At 40.2% G+C, this 27,718-nt stretch overlaps 1 protein-coding gene across 3 annotated transcripts in view; it reads right to left on the bottom strand.

Annotated features, from left to right (window-relative positions):
- Positions 1-27,718, bottom strand: part of DPP6 (dipeptidyl peptidase like 6) — a 508,132-nt gene that overhangs the window by 21,695 nt on the left and 458,719 nt on the right. For all 3 annotated transcript variants that reach the window (XM_086741833.1, XM_086741830.1, XM_086741831.1), the window contains exons 13-16: positions 21,653-21,760; positions 20,965-21,056; positions 19,343-19,390; positions 17,044-17,162 (exon numbers count right to left, since the gene is read on the bottom strand). In XM_086741833.1, the coding sequence (XP_086597959.1) occupies positions 17,044-17,162; positions 19,343-19,390; positions 20,965-21,056; positions 21,653-21,760 (367 nt within the window). The remainder of the gene's footprint in view (positions 1-17,043; positions 17,163-19,342; positions 19,391-20,964; positions 21,057-21,652; positions 21,761-27,718) is intronic.

Raw genomic sequence — 27,718 nt, 5'->3', positions numbered from 1 at the left:
TTCCAAACGGGCTTTGATTGGGACTCCTGAGCCCTGGCACATTCTGCTGCTTCTGCTCTGTAATCAGCGCTGATGAGCGCCTGTGTCTACCCAGCCCCTTGGAAACTTTGCAAATGCTCTGCTTTTTGCTTGGAGAAGTCCTGAGCACATGTCAGCATCAGGTGTGGGCTGGATTTAAGCATTTGTTTGTGCTCCTTGTAGAACGAAACACAAAGTTCTCCACTTTAAGAAAGTAAAGCAAATATTGAGCTATTTTGCCCACAATGTGAAAAGGTAAGAGAAGCCCAGTACATACCCTATAACCTAGGTGACTGTGCCCAAAATCACAGGCAGGCCACCTTCCTGGCACGATGAGGGGATGATGATGCTGTTGGATTTATTCCCTTGGCCCCGGCCGCAGAGGGGTATTTACAAGCAGAATTGCGATACACCTCAAGGTGTGGGCATATTTAGGATGCTGGGTGGCACCATAAGGGGTCTGTAACCCCATTATCCCTCTCTGCATGCCTCTGGCAAGAGTGGCATGGGGTGCACTGGAGCAAGTGGAGAAAGGACCAAAACCATGGACTGGAGAACTTCTATGTGTATAGACATACTCTGTGCATTCCTGGATACATGCATTGTTAGTAACGCTGCATAAATCTCTAGTTAATGGAATGAGATTTTCAATTCATACAGCTGAAAATCTGGTTTCATCATAAGGCCTTTACTTTAAAAATGTTACTGTCTTTATCCATACCACAAGTGAATTGAGCCATATCAGTATAACGTCAGGGCCAAAATTACCATTGAGGAAGTACTACCCACTGCTCTCTGAATGTGTACAGAAACTCAGTGCCTCAGTAATTTAACAAGAAAAAGCATTGGCTGTGGCTTGTCATCAATTTTTAAAGCACTTTTCATTATTATTTCCTAGAGAGATCTGCTTAAACACTATCAGAAAGAAGCAATTCCAGCTATTTAGATGGTAAGGTATAGATTTCCAGAATAAAAATGGAAAATTATTCAACTTTGAACAAAATATTTATGAGACGTTTGTTTTGTTATATTTTTAAAAGAATATTCTAAAATATTCCCGATGTTTTGATAAACTAAACAGCACAGGGAATTATATCAGCTACAACTTTAAAATGAAAGTAGTGATTATAAAAAGAATATGAAGTAAAATTGCCAAAAAGGTAATTAAAGTTACATAAGTGTTAAAAAAGGAAAAAAAGAAAGAGGAATTGTCTTATTCTTGTCATCCATATTCTCAAAGGCTTCAATGTGGCAGATAATTTCAGACCAGAAGCTAAATTCACAGTGTGTAAACAATGAAAATTCAAATACTCTCTGCCAGAGCCACCAGCATATCTCTTAAGAGCTGATGAATGATTTAAAAGAGCAGCTGCAAGCAATGGGAGCCGAGAGGGTCTGGCTCTGCACAAGTGAGATAATTGGCAACAGCCATCTCTGTGTACAGATTCCCGATCTCTTTATTTGCTAATCTATGAATTATTTATACGTGCTGCATCAAATTCATATGTTGGGGTGATATTATCATCCTAATAAATAAAGACATGGGGAGTTCTGTGAACCACTGCTTACAATTAAAATATTTTCCCATTCAGAGTATTTTCCAGTCTATGCCACAGACAGATGTTCGTGCTGTTTGCGTTGGCAACCTTGTTGACACAAACATCAAACAGATTTGTGCTGCTATTCATCCTCCCCAAGGCATTTAATTTTTTAATCTAATCTTTGCTTCCTGAAATGTAACATGTCTTGTAAAATAATCAATACTGTCTTCTTCTCAGGCAACATGCAGGCCTGCACAAACCGCACTGATGGTACTGCTTGTTTCTGTCCCATCTGATACTCGTAACAAATTTCATGCTTACTTTATATGGAGCAGAAATAAATCTGGTTTTCTGAGGCGGCTTCAGTTAGCAGTGTCTAGAGGGCAAATGGGCAAGAGATTTGCCCTTAATTACACTGCACAAAATAGCTCTGATGAGCTCTTCAAAAGGTTGCTGGAGAGAATAAGGTCCTGAGTTTGTTCCACGGGATTTTGAGAGGCACCTACAAGCAGTGCTGTAGGAAGCTGGGCTGACACAACCCAGCTCCATCCCACTGTCCATCCTACAGTCGCTGAAATACAAAAAGGCATGGGACCTCCAGGTCTGAGAATACCCTCCCTTGCTTCTTCAGGTAATTGTGTATTATAAAAGTATTGACAAATGCCCTCTGAATACAGCTGTTTTCGCTGATGTAATTCCTACTGGTGTCTCGCTCTTCTTGCAGGAGCTGCCTTCTAACTTGAAGCTACACTGGTTGTCATTCCAATTTACATCTTTTTTGGGTTTGTTCCAACAAGCTGGTTTCTACTAATCATGAGTATTCCCATTATAGTTAGAGCAGTCATGTGTCCCCAAAGCTCTCACCCAGTGAGATAAACTAGATTATTTTAGTTCCCTTTTGCAAGACAAATGTTCTTTTCCTCATATTCTTTAATGCAAGAGTGTTTCACATTCAGTTCCTCCTTCCTGAACAGAAATGACCAGGAATCTACGCCCTGCTGCAGAAGATGTCTTAACTGGTCCTTACACAATGAAACTGCTATTTGCCCAGTTCTACTGAAAATTGTTTGCCCGATCCATTCTAAAAGAGCATTTGCCTTTTCCGTGGCCACAGGCAGTATGTAGTTGGCAGACATCCAGTGACCAGCATTGCATGCCAGGCACCCATCTCCTCTTCTAAGGCATTTGTAACTACAGAGCTTTAAGCATGCACGGCAAATCCTTGCCCTGAGTTGTGGTGTGCTTAATCTTGCTCTTTGTACTATTAATTTCTTTCATTCCAGCCCTGCGAGACAGCCAGCTTCTCCAGTATTTCTTTCTGCCTTCTCATGATGCTTATCAGCTTTGTGGCCTTTACAAATTTCATTAGCTGTGTCAAGCTTTGGGTTCCCAGGCTGCTGGGGAACAAACTAAGTAAGGTCATTCCCAAGATCAGCTCCTAATGAACCCTGCTGCTCATCTCCAATTAGCCTTATATTTCTCCTCATCATAATCTACTGCCGCCTTTTGTTTAGCTGGTACTTAACCTTCCCTTACAATTCTTTCACTAATCTCCATCCTCTTCTTCTTAATTAATATCATCCAATGAGGCACCACATTGAGTAGGCTGAGTGAATGTGTTTCTTTCCTTTCATGAGGCTTTGGCTAAAGTTCTTAAAAGACATAATGCAATAATGTGTGTGCATGGTTCCAAGGAGGAATGTGGAAAACCTAAGACCTTCAAGAAATGTTGCAGGTACATCCATCCATTGTAGCAATAAGATTAGCAGAAAAAAAGGAGGTAGGTTAGAAGAATTTTCTGTCACAATTCCTGCACCTGATAGTGCACCGTGACTGTGTACTTGGAGATGTAAATACCAGAGGTAGGATGGAACAACTCCAGCTCACATGGGGATCACTGACTTCCCAAAAGACTATGGTATTTTTTTCTAGTATGCTGCTTCAGATCTGTGGTTGGGAGAACAAATTAGAATAGAGAAATCTCCACATCCAACTTTCTTTTTTCCAATTTCTGTTCTATTTCTTGCCATTTCTAATGGATTTCCCCATTAATTTAACCTCCATCAATTCAATTTTGATCCAGGCTTTCTGCAAACTTTGAAAAGAAATGAAAGCAGAAGTTTAACATTTGTCCCTGTTGCTAAAGTATACTTAAGTTTCTTATCAGATTAGTATAGTCTAATCCTAAGAGAAATACCATATGTGGAGGCATATGCCCGACATTTTCTGTATTCCCTGCCTACCTTGGAAAGTCTCTAGATAACTCAGGATGTCCAGGAAGGCTGTGCACTCTCCATCCTTGGGGGTTTTGAAGATAAGACTAGACATAGCCTTGAACAACCTGGTCTGATCTCTTCTCTGACACTGCACAGGGCGGGAGGTTGCACTTGAGACATCGTAAGGTCCATTCCAACCTGAATTTTCCTTTAATCTTGTGATTCCATGATTTAAAAGTATTGTGGCAGTGTCATCATAATGGAGAGACTGTGTAGCCATATTCTGGTAGAGCTGTGGAAGGAGAGGAAGAGCATTGCAAGTCCTTGTTACTCCTCCCAGCTCCTCTAATAAATGCACTGCAGATATATTCAAGGGAAAAGGATATTTCTTTCTAATCATGGCATGAGTGAAATACTCCCTTCTCAGTGCCATTTACAACTCATTAACTCTGACAGAATGAAACCCCATTGCATATTTTGAGTTTATTCCATTAAAAGCCTAGTATAAATTGATTTAGACAATCTTAATTTATTGTTTTCTGCAAGTAGAATCATCTTGCAACAAAATAATGATATCCTAGCTAGTTAAGTGATCACTGATTCTGGGTATTAACTTTAAAAAAAGCCACATAAATAACATTGCTTTGCATTGTCTATTTATTAAGGTGTTTTCCTCTCATGAGTTCTCAGGTTTTTATATATCCTTAATGTACTGGCTGCATTAATAAAGGACGAAACAACTATCACGCAAACAGAAGACAAAAGCCATCAATAAACTTTAGAGCTGGTCCAGCTAGCAAACAAGGTGAAAGAAGCAGTTTTCCTTAGAGGAAGCTTTAAATCTTGTGGGATGGTAACATCTGTACTACCCACTGCAGAATAATGAGTTCAACCAAGGTCGCTCATATAGCTGGAAATGATGCACATGCACCCTCGCCTCAGCATCCAGGAGGCCACTGCCTGATTTCCGAAGCTTCATTATTTGAAGCATCGGAGGAAGCCTATTGTCATGGTCATTTATCTCCTATGAGTGGACTTCAGATAAAATTTTATATGTACGGAATGACCAAATGACAGGAACCCTGGCTGTAAGCAGATGATAGATCACCTTCCTCTGGGCAATGCCAGACAGCTCATATTTACAAGCAAGAGTCAAAAAGAAAACAGGATCAAAGGATGTAAAAGAAAGGAACATGTAGTGCTTTGCAGAATGAGGTAATTTTAAAGGGGCTAGGAGTTTCACTTTCATTCCACAATCTTTTTTTTTTCCCCATGAACTGGAAATTACAGGTGTTTTCTATTCATTTTGTTATTAAACAGTCAGGCATATTTTTTCCACTTGTTCTACATCACTGAGTAGTTATGGGTACTTTACACTGCATTAAAGATGCATAACAAGATAGTGAAATGTTTTGTAACATAAATGAATGATCTACTTTACTTAAAGAAAGACCAAATGTGACTGGAACATCCACAAAATCCACCATTTAAATTAATCTCAAACTGCTTTAATAACTAAGTTGTCACCAGCTGATAGAAAATAAGTTATCTTTCAAATTCCAAACCACTAATAGCATCCTATCTTTTTCCTGGAGCAAAAACTCTTGTGGTACCTTCTGTTTGCGTAAAAGGGATTTTTCATATCAGTCTGCCATTTTGAAGTCGTATGAGCATGCGAGGGAGCAAGAATGAGCTCTCCCCATCCTGCCTTTACCCAGGGGATTTCTGACCCGTGAACTGCGCACAAAGGAGTTGAGACTCAAGAGCCAACCTTGGCTGTTAAGTAAGAAAGGGAGTCAAGTGAATGCAAATGTGAATTATATAGTCATTATAATATAAATGGGACCCAGAGATTAAGTCTGTGCATGCTTTCAAACAGCAGAAACTAATTTAAGCTTCATAAGCCTCAGGAAAAGTTCCAAAAGGTCACAGTTTGCCTGGAAGCACTAATTACAGCCTCCCGCTACTGGGTATACAAAAACCCAAGCGTTGCTGTAATCATCCTTGTATAGGAAACCATTCTGGTCACAATAGATAACAGTCACCCAGTGACCTGATATGTGAGCAACCACTAGGATTGCCTTCCGGGCACGAGTGTGGCTGCTGCGCTCATTTAGCATTCGTCTGGATGGGAACCTGCACCCCACCATTGGGTCATGCCTGGTTCCTGGAGGCTGTTACCACCTTGCAGGACATTTAGCTGCACTTCAGCATTACCTCCATGTTTCTCATGCCTCTTGGATTTTGTTAGCAAGATATTTTGGCTAGGACGCCTCGTGCAGTAGTACAAAGGGAGCACATTCTTGGGGATTGCCTCCCCTGCTCTACCCAGAAAGACAACACTCTGTTCAGACCCCCATAGCAAAGAGTGTCCAACACTGGCTTTCTATGCCTTGCAATAGACCCCAGATCCAGGCCAAGGACAGCTCAGATGGTTCAGAAAATCTGAACCCCTGTGAGCTGCACACGAGGCAGTAAGTGCTGGAAAATAACGTAACTCTGGGCTAGCAGATGAAAACTATAATTTAATTGTGAATAATAAATAATATAGATATCAGTCTAATCTGGGATGCAGCAGTAAAAACTGCAGTCATCTGATGGCCCATAAAATACTCAAAATCCTCTTCCATCCCCACCTTGGCCACTTGGTCCCATGTCAGCATTTCCCTCTCCTTTGCGTGCTCATAAATGTTTGCACAGCCACCGAACAAAACAGCAGAACAGCTTCTAGAACTGATCCCAGAAGAAAAATAATATTATATTTAATTTTCATTCAGTTCAGCTCATTGGACCCAGCTCAAAGCGCACCTGCTTGTGGCACAGGTATAGACTGGTGAAAAAGCCCCCAAGGTGGACAGAAGACAGAGTTGCCTCCTTCAGTGGCGTCACTGACTTTGTCTTCCAGTCCTTGTGGACTGTGCTGTGGTCCTCCAAGATGTACTGATGAAAAATACTGTAAGGTGCTTTGTTGGGGCTATTGCATTTCACAGCAAGACAAGCTGGGGCAGAGAGAAGCATGATCAGTTGGGACAGCAGGTAAAAATCACCTTCCCCTGAGCCTCCTCCTCCTTCTGATCACTGCCTGGGAGCTATTGCTTATGGTGTCTGCAGTAAGGAAAGCACCTAAAGTTGGTTCTCAGCCTTGGCTGGGGTCTTCAGAGATGTTGACATTACTATAGTGAAGTGTGGTGGCAGCTGGCGCGTACTCCATTAGTAAAATCTGGGAAGAAATCTTTTGTATTTGTTTAAAACACGGCGCTCCTATTGCACTTCTCTATCCATTGGCTCTCAACTTGGTTAATAAAACTCCTTTTCAGTGCCAGTAGTTATTTCAGCATGTAATTAAGTCTCTTTAGACTACCTCAATTACATCATTTATTACGATCCTCGCCAAAGGTCACCTGAATTGCCAGGCTCTGGGCCTCTTAGCAGGACCAGCCACACTTACAAAGCTTTTGCTTGGATTTCAGTAAGAAGCGCTTCAGAGACTCTCTAAGATGCTCTGCCATTACCATGATGGGTTGTTTTATGACATTATTAGTTTACACCTAACCCACATGCTTCATTACCAGGCAGTAGGCTTTCCACATAACTAAGTTTAAGTAGGGATTAAATGTAGGTCTTTCTCCTCTGTGTATTTAATGTTTGTTTTAGGCCCTGGAATGAGATACTTGTACCCACAGCAGGAAGTTTTTCCCAGCCATCTGCCAGAGATGCCCCGAGCCACATGAAGTGGTTACCTGAAGAGGTTAAATAGGAACTCCTACTTCTTTGTCTCTCAAAAGCAAGAAAAAGACTCTCTCCCATTTTAACCTAGGTGTTATCCACATAGAAAACTCCTAATGAAACACTCTCCCGGTAGCATTTGACAAGTAAACACTTTTTTTTTTCCCTGTTCAAATCCTTCTAAGAAGATCGATACTTCCATATCACCAACAAGGAGCAAACTGCACACACATACACATCTAAGGACCCTCCAAGCTGAAAAAGGTTTATATTCCTCCCCACAGCTGCACTGGGTCTCTCAATTCCTGACACACTCACAGTGCTATAAAAACGTATAATACATAATGAATGCTTTAAGCCAAAATGGGTTATTATATTTTTCATAACTGCTTTACTGCTGCTATAACTCAAAATGCGATCCCTCGCTCAAGCGAGCGTTGCCTGTCCCTAAAAGCACTGAGTGATGCTATGGCGGCACGAGACTTGCTGGAGTCCTGTCCAGCGACGTGCTGAGGGGCTGCTCGGCTGCTCTGGGTACCTCCAGCTCCTGCTCCCGCTGCGGCTGGCGGGAGTTAAGAGCATACAGCACCTGGGAGGACTGGCCCTGCACTTATTAAGTCCTGCAATGTAATTACAGAGTAGTTATTGAATTGCTATTGACATGAAACCTTGCATGGTGCTGTGAGCTAACAGCCAACGCGCGCAGCCATGCCTTGTTAACTCTTCACTCCAGTATGATTTAATCATTTTACGTGCTGGTTTTGTTACGGGAGTGCTCTCCTGCATACTAACAGCCAGGTTTCTGCTAGGAAGGTTCCTCTGCAGTGAACAGATTGAAGATTCACTGAATCTTTCAAAACCTTTCTGGTAATTTATCCATCTAGGAGCCCCTGTGCCCCTTATTGTCACTGCACATCCGAGCATTGCAGTCAGTAATGGATTTTATTTTCACAACACCTCCAGGAAGCTGAAATTACAAGACCTGCTTGAGTTCTCTAAAGGAGCCTGTGGCAGAGAAAAAAAAAAATCAAACACCTGTGTCCTAACTAGCATTTTGTAGCTAGTTAGAACTTCTTGGACCACTGTTACCAGCGTGTCTTTGAACTTTCCATGGCTAGATATGAGTCAACAAATTAAAACAAGTATAAAAATCAGCGTGTTTGTAAGTAAATGTATCATAGGTATTGACATTCAATACAGGATTTAGAGAATCCAACAGTACTATATAAATAACCTGATTTTTTTTTTATAGAAAGGGAACAAAGAAAGCAATCCACCTACTTTTTGCAGATATATTCGCCTAAATATTGAGTTGCTTTATAGTCCATAAACAGCCAAACGTATCCAGGGAAGAGCTAAGCTGCGTACTTTCTTTATTGCCTGCACTGAGGTTTATATGAGCATAACAACTACTAAGAAAAATCTGGTTCCAGGAATGCCATCAACGAGAGTGTGATATGACAGACTTCTATGTGGTATGTAAGGCAACACATGAGCCATGTAGATAGGTTTTGTGGACAAAACATTGCTTTATGAACTTGTGCTGTTGAACGGTAGACATCTTACATCAATTTAGGGCTCCTGGCATCTGCTTGTCCACAATTAGTACAAAAAAAATCCTTATCTCCAGATTTTCCATTGCTTTCCAGGGATGGTAGGTCTGGCCCAAATGGCACAGGTTAAAAGGTCTGATTAAATGAAGGAATTCAGAAAGATGGAGAAAGACGTTCATTATTCTCCCGCCTGAAGGCATGAACCTACCTCTTATTGCGGGAGCTGGGCAGACGTGTCCCTGATGGGTACATTATTGCAAAAATCCTGAAGAGGGTAATTACGCACCATCCACTGATGGAGACAGGCTACAGAGCTAGACAAAGTTCTGGTCTGTTCCAATAGCCAATGGTGCTTTTCCTGGGAGTGCTGTCTTGCAATATGAGGAAGGAAATGGGGGTCACGATACTTGACACAAGATGCGGCCATAGGCAAACCACTAATTCTCACTGTATTTCTGCTCACCACTTGATAAAAGCACAAAAATTATCATCTGGGGAAAGGTTGCAAAGGGCTTTACACATCTTTCCATAACTCGAATTAAACGCTTAGTGCAGTATTTATATTACCAACAATAAAATTTCTATTCCCTCTTCCTGTATCCTGATAAATCTCAATATAAAATTATCATCAGGTATTAAACAATATTAAGCTCATCCTGCTCAAAGTGACATAGATGTACAAATTACTGCCAATAATGTATCTATGATGATCCCACGCCCCCATCGTATTAATGGAGAAACTGAAGCAAAATGTGGTTTTGTTCATTCATGGTGAAAGACAAATGCCGTGATCTTCTTTACTGAGGCAGAAAGGATTCAGACACTTTTATTCAGAGAGAAAGTTCATAGCAGTAGAAGCCCCTGTTTTCTTGTAATGAATATTACAGACAAAAATTTCTCATGTGTGATAGAACCAGTATATTTTTGTGAAGATATTTATCAATTAAAACTCCTAGCTTTAGGATTTTATGGGAAAAAAGTTCCCCAAACTCAGTATTATAAAAAGTGCAGATGAAACTAATTGAATCCATAAGAAGATGGGGAAAATAAAATGTTACTTTGCTACAGCAAAATTCATTAGCAAATCCAAGCTCTGTACTGGTTTAATTTAGCTTTTCTTTGAGACACATTCAAATCTAGCTACATCAGCTGGTAATCCCATGAGAGAATAAAATACTCAGGGATTTTCCAAAACATATATCCTCGAAAAAGACAAAAACTATGAAGTAATGGCATCTAAGTATAGCCACAATAATAGAAACACTGCCCACAATTTTATGTTTACTCACATTTCAGAAAAAAAGAAATCATACAGATGAAGGATTTTTAAAATCCTTCAGCTGAATGATGCCAATGGTAATGGTGCCGGATGCTGGCGCTTCGAAGGATGTTCCCCTTACCCGGCTGTTGGCTGAGCTTATCTCATGCGGTACAGCGCTGGCCTATGCAGCACATGAGGCAGCATTAACGACCCAGTTTTCCCACTTTTCTGACTACCTCCAACCTCCTTTAAAAGCTCTTTTGCACAGAAGTGCTGGCTAGTGGGTTTTAGTAAAAAGTCCATGACACATTATTAAAAGAAAGCAGGAGAGGTGCTCGTTAGCAATCACTAACCGGGTTTAGAATGATTGCAGTGATCGAGGACAAGAGCCCTGTTTTGAATCCTGGCCCCAATAAGCATAAATGCTGAGTTGATGCTCTATTTCAAAGCAGCCCTCATTGTAAATTAATGATTTAGCTTATGTCTTTTGTAATTTAGACCCACCTACACCAAAAATTTCAGTCTATATGGTATCATCCAGAAGTGTAATTATGAATCTCAGACTTGTATTGTTTGTGTGGTCAGGTGCTTGTGCTGCGACCACATCAGAGAGCATAAAAATCTGGATTTGTAAAATTATTCCAAAATGTGGTTTTAGACCTCTCCATACTGGAAGGCTGAACCTTGCTAAATCATGCTCTGGACTCTACGGTGTTAAAATGTGATTAAAGGCAAGGTCAGGACAACCTGCCACAAAGCAGAGCCAAATGATCTGATCAAACTTGGTAATGGAAATCTTTGCTGACTCAAAAAAAAAAAAACCAACCCAGAAAATAAAAAATTGTAGAATAAGAAAAGGACTTTAAAATGCTCAGAACAAATCTAATAAGTGGAAGCAGCAAGCAATGCTCCTAAGTGTTCCGATCTCCAGATGGTGTTTCTATATGTCACCAAAAGGGAGCAAAGAAGATAATTAAATTTTCAAGAAACAGTTTAAGGAGCTAAGAGGTTTATAGCTACATGCTGCCTCTATAAAGAATAAACTTGCAGGACTTGTCTTTAAAATTCATAAATACACAGACAGAAAGAATTACATATACAATGGTATGAGGAACTTGACTCAGATTATCGCTAATTTGGTTGCATTCCTTCTTCATTAGTATCAATCACTCTCAAAGAAAATCCTTAAATTGCAACATTTTCCTCTTCTGCTTTTGCACCACGTGTTGTCTGTTTATGGGACTGAACCAGGATTTTATCTGGCAGAACCCAAGAGCTATAAATCCTAGTTTTAATGATTTCCCAGGTCTACAGGCATCCTTCAGCACCGTAGGGCCAGGAGTATGGTTACAGACCTGTTGTCATCGTGGCTGCCGGCTCAGAGGACAAACCTGGGGAAAAGTAGATGTATACCCAGATAAATCCCTTTCCCGTTGGCTCTTTAGGTATTTTATCAAGCACAGCTCAGTTACAACATATCATTTAGCTCTACAGCTACAAAATTGCCTGCTAGGAAAGGAGAAAATTACTTCATTCCTGTTACCTGTTATTACCGATCTACAGCATCTAGGCTAAGCTACTGATAACTACAGTGCTAGAGAGGACATCCACATCAGGGGATAATACTTCAACATTTTTGTTAGAAGAGGCTGTTTTCCTTTCTTCAAAGAGAGAGACAGCCTTAAAGTCATTTGACCTGCAAAATACTGTCAGTAAAGACTACCAGTCAGCTACAAACACAGGTTCCAGCAGAGATAATCTTCAAAAAGCCAGGATAGACTATAGTGATTTTATGGTAATTTGAATGAAAACAATCTTTGGAAAAGAAGGAAGGACTTGAGACTTATAGAAGAAGATAGCGTTCCCTGTTCTAAGTTACACTGTTGTGTCTTTTCAAAGTGAAAGCCGTTTTTTCCCAAATTGGTCAATAAGTGAAAGGATAATACACAGTGCAGTGGCAAAGGTGGTTCTCTAGCATCAGCAACCACGCTGAGAATGAGACAACAGTTTTCTCTTAGCCCTCGTTACAGTCCTCTCTCCTCCGTGTAACTACCTATTTTCTTTATGTCATCTCTAAAAATGATTAATCCCTTCTTGATAATGCATGATTACGGAGAACTTTAATTAGCAGGCTGGTAGGCATTCCATGAATAACACGCCCTCCTATCATTTTCATCATGTATTAAATGACGTTAATTGCAGTAATGTATGCATATGCTAGAGGTCTTCCTCACTACTCCTCTTGTCTCAGTGCTAGAAGGCATTAACCCTTTGTGGGGAACCTCACACCTCCCCAGGTGCTTTGAGCTGGCCAAGATCAGCTTATGGCTGAGGTCAGTTGATGCAGGCTGACCAACAAATGTAAAGGATGCTAAATGCTCTGTCTGCAATAGCAGGGACTTCAACTCAAGGATCCAGAAAATCTTTGCCAGTTCTGTATGTGGAAGCAAAATTGTCAGTGATTTCACAGATTTTTTTTATAAGAGTGAAGATGTTGTAACTAAACCTGCTACATGGAGTGTCAGAGTACAAGTCAGCTTGCAATAGAAATGGTTGCACGTCTTTCCTTTACCCATTAACAGCCTCAGGACCCAAGTTTAATAGTGCTGGCAGGTTACACTGGAGAGAGAGGGAAGGAGTCATTGAAGACATGGTGCACCTATTTAAAATGGAAATATTAAAACAATACAGAGCTGACTACAGTGGTAGTCATTGATAAGGCTTTATCCTTCAGAGGAGAAGGAGCTATCACCTAAAAATGGGCTTTACTGCCTCAGTGTCATTCAGCCACCGTATGTGTCTGAGCCCCACTAAAGAAACAGGAATATATTGCTTTTTTACAGACAAAACTTGTAATTTCTTACCCTTTTCTCTATGCAATTGAATTTTACATCCCATTCCAGATGAGAAAACCCCATCCTCAATTAAATTTATGTATAAAGTAGCGAAACCTTTCCATCCAGATCTTTTTTCTGTTTATCTCAGAGAGAGTCAGTGGCAATGCCTCTGCTGGTTTATGAGAGGAGACAGAAGTGTAAGCTCATATTTTATGATGGAAGTGACAGTAGGAGTGACCTTGCTCCAGCACATATTGCTTTTCTGACAGTCTAGAGGAGATAATCTAACAGCGGTCTGCAAAGCATCATGTTTCCTTAGATCCTGCTACAGTAATTCAATCATGAGCATATAAAATTAGATGAAAAATAAGGTAACTAGCCTTCTGGGACTGAGTGATTGCAATAAATGTTGCCTCCTGACAGTAAGCATTGCATTGCACTCTTGAAAGAGAGGTTACCTCTCTTTCATAGAACAGCTTACTTCTCTCATTTCAGTGTGTGCTAGGCAGCACTGCTGTTAAGGATTGCTTTGTCTGCAGGACAGCAAAAAATCCTTTACGACAATTGTACGCTGCCTTTAAGGTACCAAAGCAGTGAGTAGAAAACTTCCAACTCTTGAGCTTCAGGATTAGATGAGCAATGTGAGACCTTTCTCAGCTTTTTTTAAAAAATAGATATTTTTCCCTTTCCACTGTCTTTCATTTAAGTATCACAGAGAATTTATAAGCATCGGTTGATTAATCAAATCTTACAAATTTTGTCACCTGTTTCAGAGAGGTTAAGCTGAGCCACGGTTGTGTCTGTGTCTCAAACTCAGCGAAGTTTGCTGAAGATCACAAAGCAAGCTAATAAAAGGGATCGAGTGAAACTGAGGTGTGGTGGAGGTTAGCCTCTAACTGTCAGTACAGAAATTGTTTTCAAGCCATAAATATCTGCTCACGCATTTGTTCTGTGGACAGCTGAGAAAATGCAATTTTTTAAATTATTATGGGCTTGATCAGAGTAAGATCATTTATGTTTAGCTACCTTAGAAGATACATATGGGTATGACATAAAGTCATACACTAGTTATTGCTACAAACACCACTTTTGTAGACACTCACAGAATATACAGCCAGACCCAAGCTCTGGGTGCTTTTATGCAACGTAGATGGAGAAGAAAGCACCAAATGCCAATTAGTATTGTCTGGTCATTATGATCAACTCCAACTATGATTTTTTTTTGGGAAGCAGAGGTGGGAAGCCCTGGTAGAAGTCCTCAGGTAGCAGATGATGTAAGACAAACACTTCTCCACTCCAGTGGGCTGCTGCTGCTCTGTCTGCTTGATCAACTGTAGGATAAGCAAAGGTCCTTGATATGTGTTCATTCCAGCAGCTTCTCCACCTATGTATTATATGTGTATACGAAGAAATAGGATTTCCTATAATCAAGAAGGTACTAGAGTATGACTGCTCACGAGCAATAAAATAAAACCCTGAGAAAGTGAGGCAAGGCCAAGGTCTAGCTAAACAGCCTGAGGAGCTGTGGAAAAGGAAGACTGCTATTAACGGATCCAAGTGATTCTCCATCAGGGTCCAACAACTCTACCCCAGTTGTACGACCGAGGGCTGAACGGATGGTTACTTTCATCTAGAAGCCTGCACTTCATACAGAACAGATGATTCCACTGCCCTGACCCACATCAGCTGTAACAGGAAGCAAAGGGAGTTGTCTCTGATGTAAATATACCCACAGCAGGTATCTGACGTTAGGTAGATCCTACACAAAGCACGCTAAAAGAAATCTTGTTCCTCTCAACTGCTTGTAAGCAAGGAAGTTGAAAACCCTCTCACTTTCAGTTATGTAAATAAGGAATAATCCCACCAAATTTAACAGACTGATATTTTTATAAAATAATTGAAAATGGAAATCCTACCAGGATCTCTGTATTTTCTTATGTACACACATTTTGCAAAGGCATCTGAATGGAGACATTAACAGTGGCTCCATAGTTCAAGCTGTGCTATATTTCTGCTACCCTGAGAGTACAGTTTGAGAATTTAGTCCTGTATAATTAAAATTCAGACAAAGACATATTCAGGAGATGTAAACAGATCTAACTCTACTGACCTTATAATGGAGGTATTGTTTACAGCAGCTGAGAATCTGTCCCAGAGTTTGTTATGCAAAATCATTATCTTCTGTACTTGGATTAATGTAGACACTAATAAAACTCATTAATCTCTTCAGGTATCACTGCAGGTGATATTTTTAGCACATTTTGTGTGCTCCTCAGGCTGCTTAGCTAGAGCAATATAATGCAATAGAAACATATTACCTCTTAACTGTTGATAAGACCCTTTAGAAATCTTAATCTTGTTATTCAAAAATGCTTCTAATTAGAGTTAAACAATTATCTTGGTGCAAGTAGCTACCGACAGGTTTTCTTGAAAAGAAAACAAGAAGAAAAATATACAGGGATTTTCTTGTAAAGAGACAAACTTTGTAAACTTAATAACACTAACTACAGAACTGAATGTTTAGTGGGAAATGACACTTCTCTGGATATGTCTGCCATAATGATAGATTCAGAGGTTTTCACGTAGTCTGTTAATCAGTCCATTGTACTGTCAATGCTATTTCACTGTACTGCATTGCAAGGTATTTTTTTAGAATACCTATAAATGACCCCATATTCAGTCTATCTTTCTTCTTGGGGCAGAACACATTTTTACAAATGTCCGTGTCCAGATGTTTTGCTTGGTATCAGGTTAACCGTTCTACTTCTCCCCTTTATCTTGATTATCCTGGCTACTTCCCATTTTGCCATTTCAAATACTTTTTCTTTGCCCCTGGTGCCCACCACAAGCAGTTACTGGCACCAATGAATATTTACCAGTCAGAGAAGGGACAGTCCATACATCACCAAATGGACTGCTAATGGTCAGCAGAGAGAGTACTTAGAGCTGCTTTACAACAGCATACAGAACAGCTACTTTAAAAATGTTACACACATATTTGATTGCTCCTGAGCTGTTGAAAACAAGGCATTTCTTGTTGGCTTGCTGCTTTGCAATGGTTGCTTTAGAGGGCATGCAGCCATCAGAGCTGTGGACTGATGACTGGTAAGAGTAACGCTTACCATGGCGGGCTGCAATCCAGTCCTGCGTGCATGCATTGCACATGAAATTTAGGATAATTAAGCAGAATTAAATTACATACGGTTAAATGCAATGAAGTTCTGCATTTATTCTTAACAGAGCTGGAGAAAGCTGACTTTTATAACTCTTCTCCTGAAATGCCCTCTATCCTTAGCCCTTTGGATACTGTAAGGCATTTTCAGCACATGAAATCTCTGTTGGATCTATAGGTTCCTCCAAGTGAATGAATGATGAATGAGCAGTGAAACACTAGGTATTCTGTACTCACATTGTCCATTCAGTAGCTTTCTGCAAACTGCCTTTTCCTGGCAAATTGTCTTTTCACTGTAACTTACTTCAAATCCCTCTGTTCACAGTATAGGTAGGAGTTGATGCATTTTGGTTCCAGTCATCCATAGTTAATCCAGCCTCACTGGTTTATCTCTTATGAACTTTCTGACATTTTATCTGTTCTAGGTTTTGCTGTTGCTTTAACTTAAGGATGCTTGGAGTGGCTAGAGGAATGTACCTCTATCTTCAATAGTCAGATAAGCACAGAAAAAGGTTGCACACATCTGCTTTTAGTTAAAAATAAAAATATACAAAAGAAAAAAAAATGTTAAGACTAAAGCTTTAAAAGCAAAGCAACCCAGGTATTTATGGCCAGTCTTTCAAAGCTGCCCACAGGTACACAGGATATCTAAAGATATCAATGTCGGATCTAAATCCTATCCTTAGGCACAGCAACTGCAATAACAAAACCCAACATACCTTCACATGTCAGTAGGAAGTATTCTAGATTGTGACTGAAGGATGCGCTGAAATAAGTACAGTTTTCAATCAGATCACAAGACAGACACCGCCTGTTGAAGTTTCCATTTGTGTTTGCACTGAAAAAGTTAATACAAGTCCATGAAGGCCACTGAGCGAATCTTATCTGGAAGCAACATTATTTGAATCATACTGTACTGTAGAGTTAGAACTTAAATATAATATGTCCAACATTAGTAATACACAAAGAAAAAAAAAACTATTTCCATTTGGTTGAGTTTAAATAGCAGTAATGGCTTTTTTTTTTTCCCCCGAATGAAGAATATATAAAAGGATGTTGATGTTGTCTTTTTGCAAGGTCAGGGGGTTATGAAGAAAGGTATAGTTTTTAAAAGAAAATGATGCTTGCAGTTCCACAAGAGGAAGTCATAATTTGGTGAGTCAAGCCATGAAACAATGGAGCAGTATTTCTACACCTACTTATATTATCACAGACAATAAAGAGCTGGAATTGCTTTCTTCACATTTCTTACTGGTTGCCTTACTGGTCTGATTTGCTAGCAGCTGCTTCAGAGGCCAAAGCCCTTTTTAGGTGTTTAAATAGTTGCTTTTGTAACTTCCAAGTAGAAAGGAAAGATTGTGTTTAAGGGTCTTTTTTTTTGAAGAGGTAACATGGCTTGTCCATATGCTCCAAAGTGTTTTGTAAGAGTGTACTATAGGTTAAAGAATGAATTACAGATTATTAGGAAATATTAATAAATAAAATTTTGCACTGCTACAGCATTTTTAAACTTCAGAATGCTTCAAGAATATTAACTAATAGGCCTTTTCACTACTACTGTAAAGCAGATGAGTGATTTTTGCTGCCATTTCAAAGTAGAAAGAGATGAGGCTGAGCAACCTGATTAGGGCCACAGAGACTAAAGTGAGTATTTCTTGGGTTCTTGTTTAGGTTCAGATTATGTCCCTGCCTTAAATTCTGTTTACAGGCTACTAAATCAGACACCAAAAGTTTTAAAACACTCTCAAACCCAGATTTTCATCAGATAGAAGCTGCCAGAGCTCCAGTGGAGCTCTGTCAATGAACATGTGCCAAGGTTGCTGCTGAGCTGACACCTTTGGGCTGGGATGAGAGACAGTCGAACTACCCAGCACAGAAAATCAAATACCTGAAGCGCGGCCAGAATCACTGTGTAATCAAAGTAAGGTCAAGGACTTTGACATTTTGGGCATTTCTTTCTTTGTTGCCTGTGTTGGGAGGTGAGGTTAATGAGGCACCAGGCTGAGCTGCATGCCAAGATAAGCGAGGGGTGGGAAACACTTTGAGTCACACCAGCAGCTCTTGAGCAGCTGTGCCTGGAACTAGCTTTTAAAAGGAGATTTTCTTCCCATTTAAACAGAAATTAATCGTCAAAATAATTTTGATTATTTTTCTTCAAGAAAATAAACACTGTGCTGAGCTGCTCTCCAACACCTGTGAAGTGCAGTGAACAGGCACAGAGGTCCCGAAAGGAAAAACAAATGATTCAGTTCTAGGTAATTTAATTCACTCTAGTTTCCTCCCCATTGAGGAAAAACAGGTATGACATCATGTTAGTGAAGGAAAACGCACTGACTGCCTATTATCAACTGATGGTATCACGAGCTCTGCCCTTTGTTGCAGATGCTGAGATGACAGCAGGGGGATAGAGAAGAAAAACAGGACAAATGGAATAATGATTAGAAAATTATTATTTCAAAGTTGAGTTTCCTCCCCTTTGTAATCTGCTCCTACAATACTTCACAATAGCTACGCTACCAACAGCTTACTATAAACCAGCCTTTTACCATCATACACTTAGGGAGGATGCTAAAGTCATCAGGAATCATCAGAAAAACATTTGCAAACATAATATATTGTTATTTCTTTTCAATTTCATGAACAGGTGAGGTGCTATCAAATTTCCATGAAAACTGCTATCTGCAAGTATAAAAACAGTTTACACCATTATTTTATGCAATTCTGAATTCTTTCAAGTGTTAAGCAGTTCTGTTGGAAAGTTTCGTGGCAGCTTATCAATCTTCAGACCAATTTAAAATTTGCAGTAAAATGAGAAAATGTAAAACATTTCCAAATGTCAAGCATTTTATTCATTATTGTTATGTTTTTCTGTCTATTCCAGTGACACATTTCAAGATCTTGCAATGCCATTAAAGACAAACACACAAGAAACTGTTTCTATTGCAATCGCTTATGGAATGATTCGCATAAGACCGAAAAAAAGAGAAATTCTGTATGTGAACTTAGTAAAGCGCATACCTGTATAAATGTCGCCTCCTTGGCAAATCTTCTGTGCTGTGGAAATAACTGAGGGAAAAAAAAAAATCAAAAGGCGATTGTATTATTAGAAGGATGTTTACAAGTATCTCATACATCTTCATGCACATAGTTATTTTCTTCATCTTGTAAAGGCAAGAAAAGTTTAAACTGAATTAGAACAATCTACAGAGGGAAACATCACTGCAGAGGCTCGAGCAAGTACATCCTAGGCTGCACTGCCTACAGTTTGGGTCCTAGACTGGGCATGTCAGCAGATCAAAAAGGATCAAGTGAATAACTGAAACACCTTCACATTTTTACCTCAAGATTTATGGCTCAAGATTTCCTTTAAATGCCTTTCTTTTTTCTCTAAAACCAATTTTTACTTCTCTGACCACTTTTTTCTCTTTGCCCAGATCGATATCTAACCAAGGTCTGATGCGAAACCCACTGAAACATCCTCTTTGAAAAAGGGAGTTGGACATTCAGGGAAGACCAAGTATGAAGCTGAAGAACACTTCTTTGCCCTTGTTTTGTGCTGAGACTGCAGTGAACTCCTTTTCTGGCTAAACAGTGAAAGCCCTGTTGTGCAGTGACAGCTTCTGAAGGTAACAGAGGTGCTGCTGGAGCTGGCCAACCTCAGCCCAATGTGCAAGGTCCAGATTGATCCCCCACACGCCTTTCATGTGAGTAATGACAGACCACAGGAGCAAATGTAGCGTCCGTGGGGTGAACAACATGTCAGGCAGGATATTCAGCCTGGCTGATCCCCTTCCAATAAGCCATGCTTGCCTAGCTGTACAATTTGATTGCACACATTGTACATGGTATTTTCTGCTTGACTGCCCAGTTAAAATCCAAATAAGACTTTGGTGCTAGTTTGCTACGTAGCTCTGCCAAGTACTAAAGAACCTTATATCATACTGAAGTTACTGGTAAGTGAGGGCATTCAAAACCTTGAATGAGCATCATGCTCTTAATGATCATACAACGTTATCATATTCCAGAGGCTTTTTACTCAGCTGTTCAGTGACCTTAAGAAACTGAGACGTGAGAGCCTTGTATTCACCTGAACCTTTGCCTGGAAAGGAATCTATATGGTATTTGATTCCAGAAAGCCTTCCAAACATTTTCTTACGTAATGTCTTGAAACGTATTTTAAAAAGTAAACATTTACAGAAGTTATTTTACAACTACAAAGGGCAAGTGTGAAGAAGGGGGCTTTTTGATATTCTAACTAAATACTTTTTTTTTCTAAAGCATTTATTTTTTTTTTTTCAGATCAATACAGGATTCTTTATAAAACGTGGTCTTTATCTACGTGGTCAATGAAAATAGGCATCTTTCCTTCAGAGGATAATATCAGAAATTGCAGCAGAAGAAATCACTCCTCTACACAAAAAGAGGTTTGAAAGAGAGGTTTGAACTATACAGAGAAAATCAGAATAAGACAAGATATATGTGATGGTGTGAGAGGTTAAGCCAAAATGAAGACAGCTTCTCCATCTCTCCATCTCCTTATACTCATATATTTCAGTTGCATACCCAATACCATTGTAACTAACGCTATAGTCCAGGGCTAAACAAAGGAAGACTGATCTGTCAGACCAAAGTTTACTTACATTTTATGCCTCTTTTCATCATATGCCAATATCTTTGTCACATCCCAATCACCAGATGTAATAGCCTGTAAGTTGTCACTGCTACTATTGGGCTGTCAGAAAGAAAAGAGAATTAGTTGTCTTTATTCTTAAAAGAAGATATCTGAGTAAAGCTTCCCTTCTGGAAAAGGGAGCTCTTTTGACTCCCATTGCCTATTAGAAATAAACCATGCATCCGCAATTTCCATCCCCTGCCCCCCTGTTATATCTGTGAAAATGGACACATAGAAATAATGGAGAGTCAGGATCATCTTAACCATAACTCCACTGAAGATAATGGGATTAATACAGCACAGAACAGCTTCAAACCCCTTCCTCTAATCCAGTGTGCCCACGAGCTTCTGATTAATCCTTTATAGCAGTGCAGGGATTTACTTATTTACATACAACTAAGGCGGCATTTAAAAACCAAAACAAAGCAATTATATTGTTTGGAAAGAGACAGTTGGTTGACCTTTTTCTTCTAAGTATCTCATTTCTAAATCCATGTTATCTTATTCCCAACAAAGCATCATTGAAGGTATTCTTTTACGCACAAGACCACATTCTACATTTGAACCTTCCAGTCTTGGCAATACAAGCACAGATACTATTTTTTATTGCTTTCTGCTTCAGTTGAGACCCAAAGCAGCAACAGTGAGCGAGTCACCTGTGATGATGACATGGCGATGTGGTAGAACTTCCCGCGTCCTCCCTGGGGAATGGCTCGGACAAAGAAAAACTTCCGACCATCCTTGGAAAAAATCGGCTCTTCATTCTGCAAGCAGCAAATTTAAGGGTTGTATTACCTTTAATTTTCTGTATTTAAAATGGCTCAGCACTGCAAAACCCAATTAAATTAATTCATAGTGAAATAAAGAGTGCTTTTCAACAGTGACCTGAGGCAAACAAAAAACCCACTGAAAACTAGAGACAGTTTTGAAGATCACTGCTTCTTGCTCTTGGGAAAGCAGACACCTTTTAGCTGCGGGAAGACAGGGAGACAGGCAGCAAGGAGAGTTCCTTGGCTATAAAGTCAATTCCCATTTGCAAAGCAAAAAGTACACATATACAGCTGAGTGCTTGGGGCAGTTGGAATAAAGCCTTTACAAATGGTTTGAACCTTGCTGGCACAAGTATGACAAACCCTGTTTACTCTGCTGGAAGAAATGATATATTCCTATCCTCGAGGAGACACAACAGCATCTAACTGCTCTCTTTTCCTGCTGTCTTACAAATGCTTATTTCACTGAATTATTTACGAAGGGGAGGATATCTTGGAAAACTGTCTTTGACACAGAGCTCCCAGGTGAACATGATGATTGACTTTTATTGGGTAACTAGAACTTTCAACTAGAGATAGAAGAGACTCAGCAGAAGGAAATCAAACACCACATATAGCAAGCAAGCATTTTCTGGAAGGGTCTTTGTTTTCTTTTTGTAAAGGAACCCTGAGGCACATGGGAAGTCTCCACTGCAGGAGAGGGCTGAACAGCAGATTACAAGGGAAAGCAGAAGGATGGTCCATATGGTGTGACACAGCAGCACTGTAGCAAGGGAACTGGCTAGATGAAGCTCCTCTACTCTGAATCTTGAATAACTGGGACTAAACCAAGAGCTGAACCTCTCCTGCGATACCAGGTTTTTCTGGGGACTGACTAAACCCTGCCTTCCCTGGCCCAGCTTTGTGTATCCTTCTTCTTCGAGTACAGTCAACAGGAAAACTGTTGCTCAGCCTCGTCTGGGTCCTCCTTTGGCTCAGTGCTAATCAAACATCCCGGCTTTCTGCTTGGCACGTGTCAAGATACCACACTGAACCAGCAAGAATTTGCTTGTACAGGGAGACAGGCTAATGCAAGCACCTACAGCAAAGAAATAAATAATAGAAATAATTTCTATTTCTAACAAGATAACACATTATTCTTACTGTATGTTCCTTTGCTCACAGTTCTTTACTGATTAATTCTTGTCCACTACTTACTAGATTTATCAAGTCCGTACTAGGTGTTCAAACTGTTTGGTTTTCCTTTTTTTCCCCCCCCGCTTAGATTTTCAGTATATTTTAAAATACGCCCACTTACACCTTGTTGCAGGTCTATGAAATAATGATTTCACTTGTTTCTGACATTGTTCTGGAATCCAAAACCTGAAACTCTATATTATTTCCAAATGTCTTTCATGACACGAGAAACCTTATTGAAAAACCACTGTGATAACTTGGGCAAAACTTCTGCTCAACAGGTTTTTCTTTACTGAGGTAAAGAGTAATGAGCTCACTCTACATTTCTATATCTGTGCCTACTGCATTATAAATTCCAGCAATACGTCTCTGCCAGTGAGAGAGGTGCGAATTAGTTTGAGTTCATTCAGAGTTACAGGGCAAGGAGGGACACGGCATGGATGACAGATGCGAGGCTCTAGCACTCAGCTGATGTCATGGGACAGCCTGTTTGCATGTTCCTGTTGCTGGAAAGACAACAAATTAATACAACCAGAATTTTGTTTAGGATCTTGACAGAGATTGTGACTTATCCCAGATGCCAAATGAGGGGGATGTCAGACTAAAAGGCTTTTGGAACAGGATTTTATACTGTAGGGAGCTACACTGGGCACACAATTAAAGTATTCTGCATGTGATACAAACAATTTGAGTCTTTAGTTGACTATTATTGACTAAATCCCACAACGCTAGAACAGAAGAGCCCTCCTTGGCTCTCCCTCTCACTCCCCTAACCACAGGGCTGGTTAATGTCCAACTCAAGCCAAATTTGGCAGAAATTAACATCTGCAGTCGGTATGCAAATATGACTATCAGTCAATTATCTTACTCCATAAATAGTGAGCAGCCCAAGAGCCCTTTGAGCTCTCCTGCACAGCAGTGGGCTGCATGTCAGGATCTTCCCCTAGCTAGGGACGCCTCCCACAGTTACTCCTTGAGGCTGAGAGGTTCCCTGCCACAATAGATCCTCAGTAAGTGACTAATAGCATGCTGAACTTTGAAATCTTAGCTAAGTGATATAAAGGATGAATTTTGCAAATGTAATCCTTTAGATATAAACCACTGGTCAAGCCTGGGACTAGGATTGGATTCAGCCGCACCTAGACTCCTCTCTGAGAAGGAGTTCAGAAAGCAAAAGGGTCCTTCCTGAATCTCAAGACTCAACAGGAGGGTCTCTCTGACCCTGTCCACTATGCAGTAAATAATTCAGTGTACCTTGCCATCGAGTCTTGTTAAATCACTGTTACATTTACCATTTGCTATCAAACTTTGTTGCAGTAAAGGCACAGACTCCATGGATGGTGTTCCGGAGACCTTTACTGTCAGTCAGCCTAGGTCTTTTACAATTTTTCTCAGTTACACGCGAAGTGCACACACTTAATCATCTAATTTGATTGGTAGCAACATACTGTTCACGAGCCTTAAGCTTCATTTGGATTGATTATAGATTTTTAGTTGTCTTTACTATTTTTGCCTTTGGTATTTACTTATATTGTTCTAATTGCTGTTTTTCATTATTGAGCAAGTGGTGTTCAAGGACATAGCTCAAATTCTTCAATATCAGACAGCTGTGCTGCACTCTGTTCCCACAAAACTTTGTCAACTCACTATTTTATATCAGTAAAATAAATTGTTGCTTCTCTGTTACGAGTGAAGTGCACCACTCATGCACGACAATGAGAGGACACTGCCAAATGCAGTTTGAGCTCCTCTAGGTCTTAGAGAGGGGTATGAAGTCCTGGAGTAAGGAATAACAATTTCTTAAAAAAAGGTAGAATGTATTCAATTACTTTTGGAGAGGGATCACTGAGCATCACTGGATCCGCAGCCACCTGAGGAAGACTCCTCCAGTGAAAGAAGGAAAGGCAAGGTGCATGCAGGATGGTGGGGAGTGCACATGTGCCTCTGACCTTGAGGATCTGTATTATCAAACATGCTCTGGGACAAACATTTGAAAGAGAAATTACCCACGTGATGGTGAGCCGGAGTGTGTGAAAGTCACGTGGACCCATAAGTACAGAAACACCAAACCCACCCACACATTAACATGGGTCAAACACTCATCATATTGCAGCACTACAGGCTGCGGCTCCAAACTGGCCTGTCTGTGCCCTCATGGTTCAACACACTCCCTGCCTCCTGCTCTTCTAGAGTGCAGTGCTTCACATGCTTTTGTCTGGACTCTATGTGTTTCCCCACAGAAATCAGTGGGAAAGTAGATTCTTTGAAATTTTGTTTTATTATCAACTGGTTCATCCTCAAGTTTTTAAAAGGAAACCCAGTCCTCTCCAATCTCTCCTCTGATGCCTTTTCTTTTCCTCAGCACAGCCTCCTGCTCTCTCTGTCTGATCCACCTTTGCCCAGATCCCAGAATTAACGATTTTGCTCTGTAGGTATTTATTCCTTCAGGGAAATGCACCAGTACCTTAACTGTGACAGGGCAGTAGCTCTGATAAGGAGATAAGTGTGACATAAATCCTTTAAACTCTTTGCATTTTGGTAAACAGTTCACTGAAATCCAACAAAGTGTTCTAAGTGCCCATTGGCACTACTGTGACAATGAAGCTGCCGCCTCCTTTGGGTGCAGGGGGAAGATCTCTCTCCATCCCCTTCCACAGTCAGCCCCTGGGGCAACGGGTGATGCTGAGCTTCATCCTCCATCCCTGTCCTCATGCTTATCTGTGGCTGGGTGCACCACACCAATGGCCATCTCTGAAGATGGCCCCACCAAAATACAAGGACATCAACTGGAGAGGAGAGGAACCCATGTCTCTGGGTATCAATCCTCTGCATTGGATGAAATCACCACTCTTTATTTAAGTGCCAAAGACTGTTTGTAACCAGAAGCAGCTTTGTTAGCTCTGGCAGATGAATCTCAGTATTTCAATTATGGAGTTTTGGGTCCAATTTCTGCTGCATCCTTTATCTTTAGGGCAACATCAGGTCAGTTATGAGCTTGTTACACGACAAAAGGGCTTTACTTGGTGAAACAGTCAGTCCTGTTTGTAAGGTTCTCTGAGGTCTATTTTAATCTAAAATAATCTAATTTCATACTGCCTATTAAGTATGTGTAAGAGAATCATTACTGGGTTATCACGCTGCCAGTTTTAAGACAAGGGAGTTATAAAAGGAAGATGGTGCAATGTTTCCAACATCTCAACCTTTTGACAGAGCAAAAGTCTTTATTTTCAGACTGAGGTGAACTGAAACACTAGAGAAATAGGAGGACCGTAAAGAAAAACTCAGCTTAAAGGAACTGTTATCAAAGGAGGCCAGCCAGTCCACACAGGCAATTTTGGAGGTTATATATCTCTAAACAATTTTGTGGTAATTTCCTGGTTCTGCTAACGTCAATGTCGAAGCCCACAGCCTTTGGTGGAGTTGGAATTGCACCCTGGCTTATAACTAAATTTGTTCAGACCACATTCACAATTAAATAAATAAGCCAATTAAAGTGCCAGTAAAGTTTATCTTCAGCAGGTGCTCAGAAATTGTCTTATTTCTCCCTTGTTGACACATTGTCTGTATATGATTATCACCAGTACAACTGGGAAATGTCTTCTTCACAAAAATTGAAACAAAATTGTGTGTAACTATAATTTCTGTTTCAAGGAATTTGTATATTTAAGAAAAATTATGAATAAAGTTCAGTCTGGCTTCTATGCTCAGAAATGCACAAGCAAATATATAAACAAATGCAGTAAAAACTTCCAAAATCCCTAGGCAGCTTCAGTGAACATGTGCCTATTCTTATTTGTGCAAAAGGTTTGAAAATTCTGGTCATATCATTTGACAAGCAGTGACAGACACTTTTTAGCAAAACCTGTGTAAATACTGTATATTTTTCACTATACTTTGAGTAATTTATCCTATTCTTAAGCTACACAGACAGTGACACCGGTATTTATTTTTGCTTGTGTTGGAGAGAGGCTCTCCAAAGTTTTTGAACTTGAATAAAAGTAATTGATGAGCCCAGAAGGAAATACAAGATCATTTACTACGACCTTCCATAAACAGACTATTAAATCTCACTGAGATACTATTACAACAACAAAATTCAAATTCATGTGTTGCATGCCCTATTTCAGAAGTCCCAGTATTTCACACAGTTGAAAAAAACTCAACCCTGTCATCCTTGGAGACATCCTGGTGAGTATCTCCTGATACTGAGGTTTTTCTTTCCTTGTCTCCTCCTCCCAGCCTACTGTGAAGTTTGCCCCTATTCCAGGAAGACTAGATGGACTTAAATTCCCAAGAAAACAGTAAAGCTCCCATATGCTTTTCAAACAAGGTGTATGGAGTACTTTGAAGAAATATTTTAAAGAATGACACAAACAGTTACATTCCTTGGTCCTATTGATTTAAAACTGGGGTACTTCTCAAAAGGAGGTCTTGTCAATGGACCATACAGAACAAGTTGGCCAACTAGGCAGTGAGTGTCTTCTTCAGGGTGGGCTGAATTGTACTCAAGGTCCATTGACCGTGTGACTGCACTGCTCACCATACTGGCTGTCTACAGAGGGCAATTGGGCACTTGGCTTATACGCATATACCTATATTAAAATGTCTCAAAAAAGGAGTCTTCATCCTGAGCCGAGTCACATTCCTGAGCTCCTGCAGTAGCTGCCTAATCTGCAGTTCATCTTTTTAAAGAGGTTAGGGGACTCGCACTAGCATGTAACATTTTCACATCATTCTCATAGTCAGACGCATGCCATGAAAATAACTTTCCTGTTG

Source organism: Chlamydotis macqueenii, chromosome 2, assembly GCF_036417535.1.
Source record: "Chlamydotis macqueenii isolate bChlMac1 chromosome 2, bChlMac1.mat, whole genome shotgun sequence".
Lineage (NCBI taxonomy): Eukaryota > Metazoa > Chordata > Aves > Otidiformes > Otididae > Chlamydotis > Chlamydotis macqueenii.
Note: the sequence above shows the minus strand (reverse complement) of the source record. Positions and strands in the feature narration are given on the sequence as shown.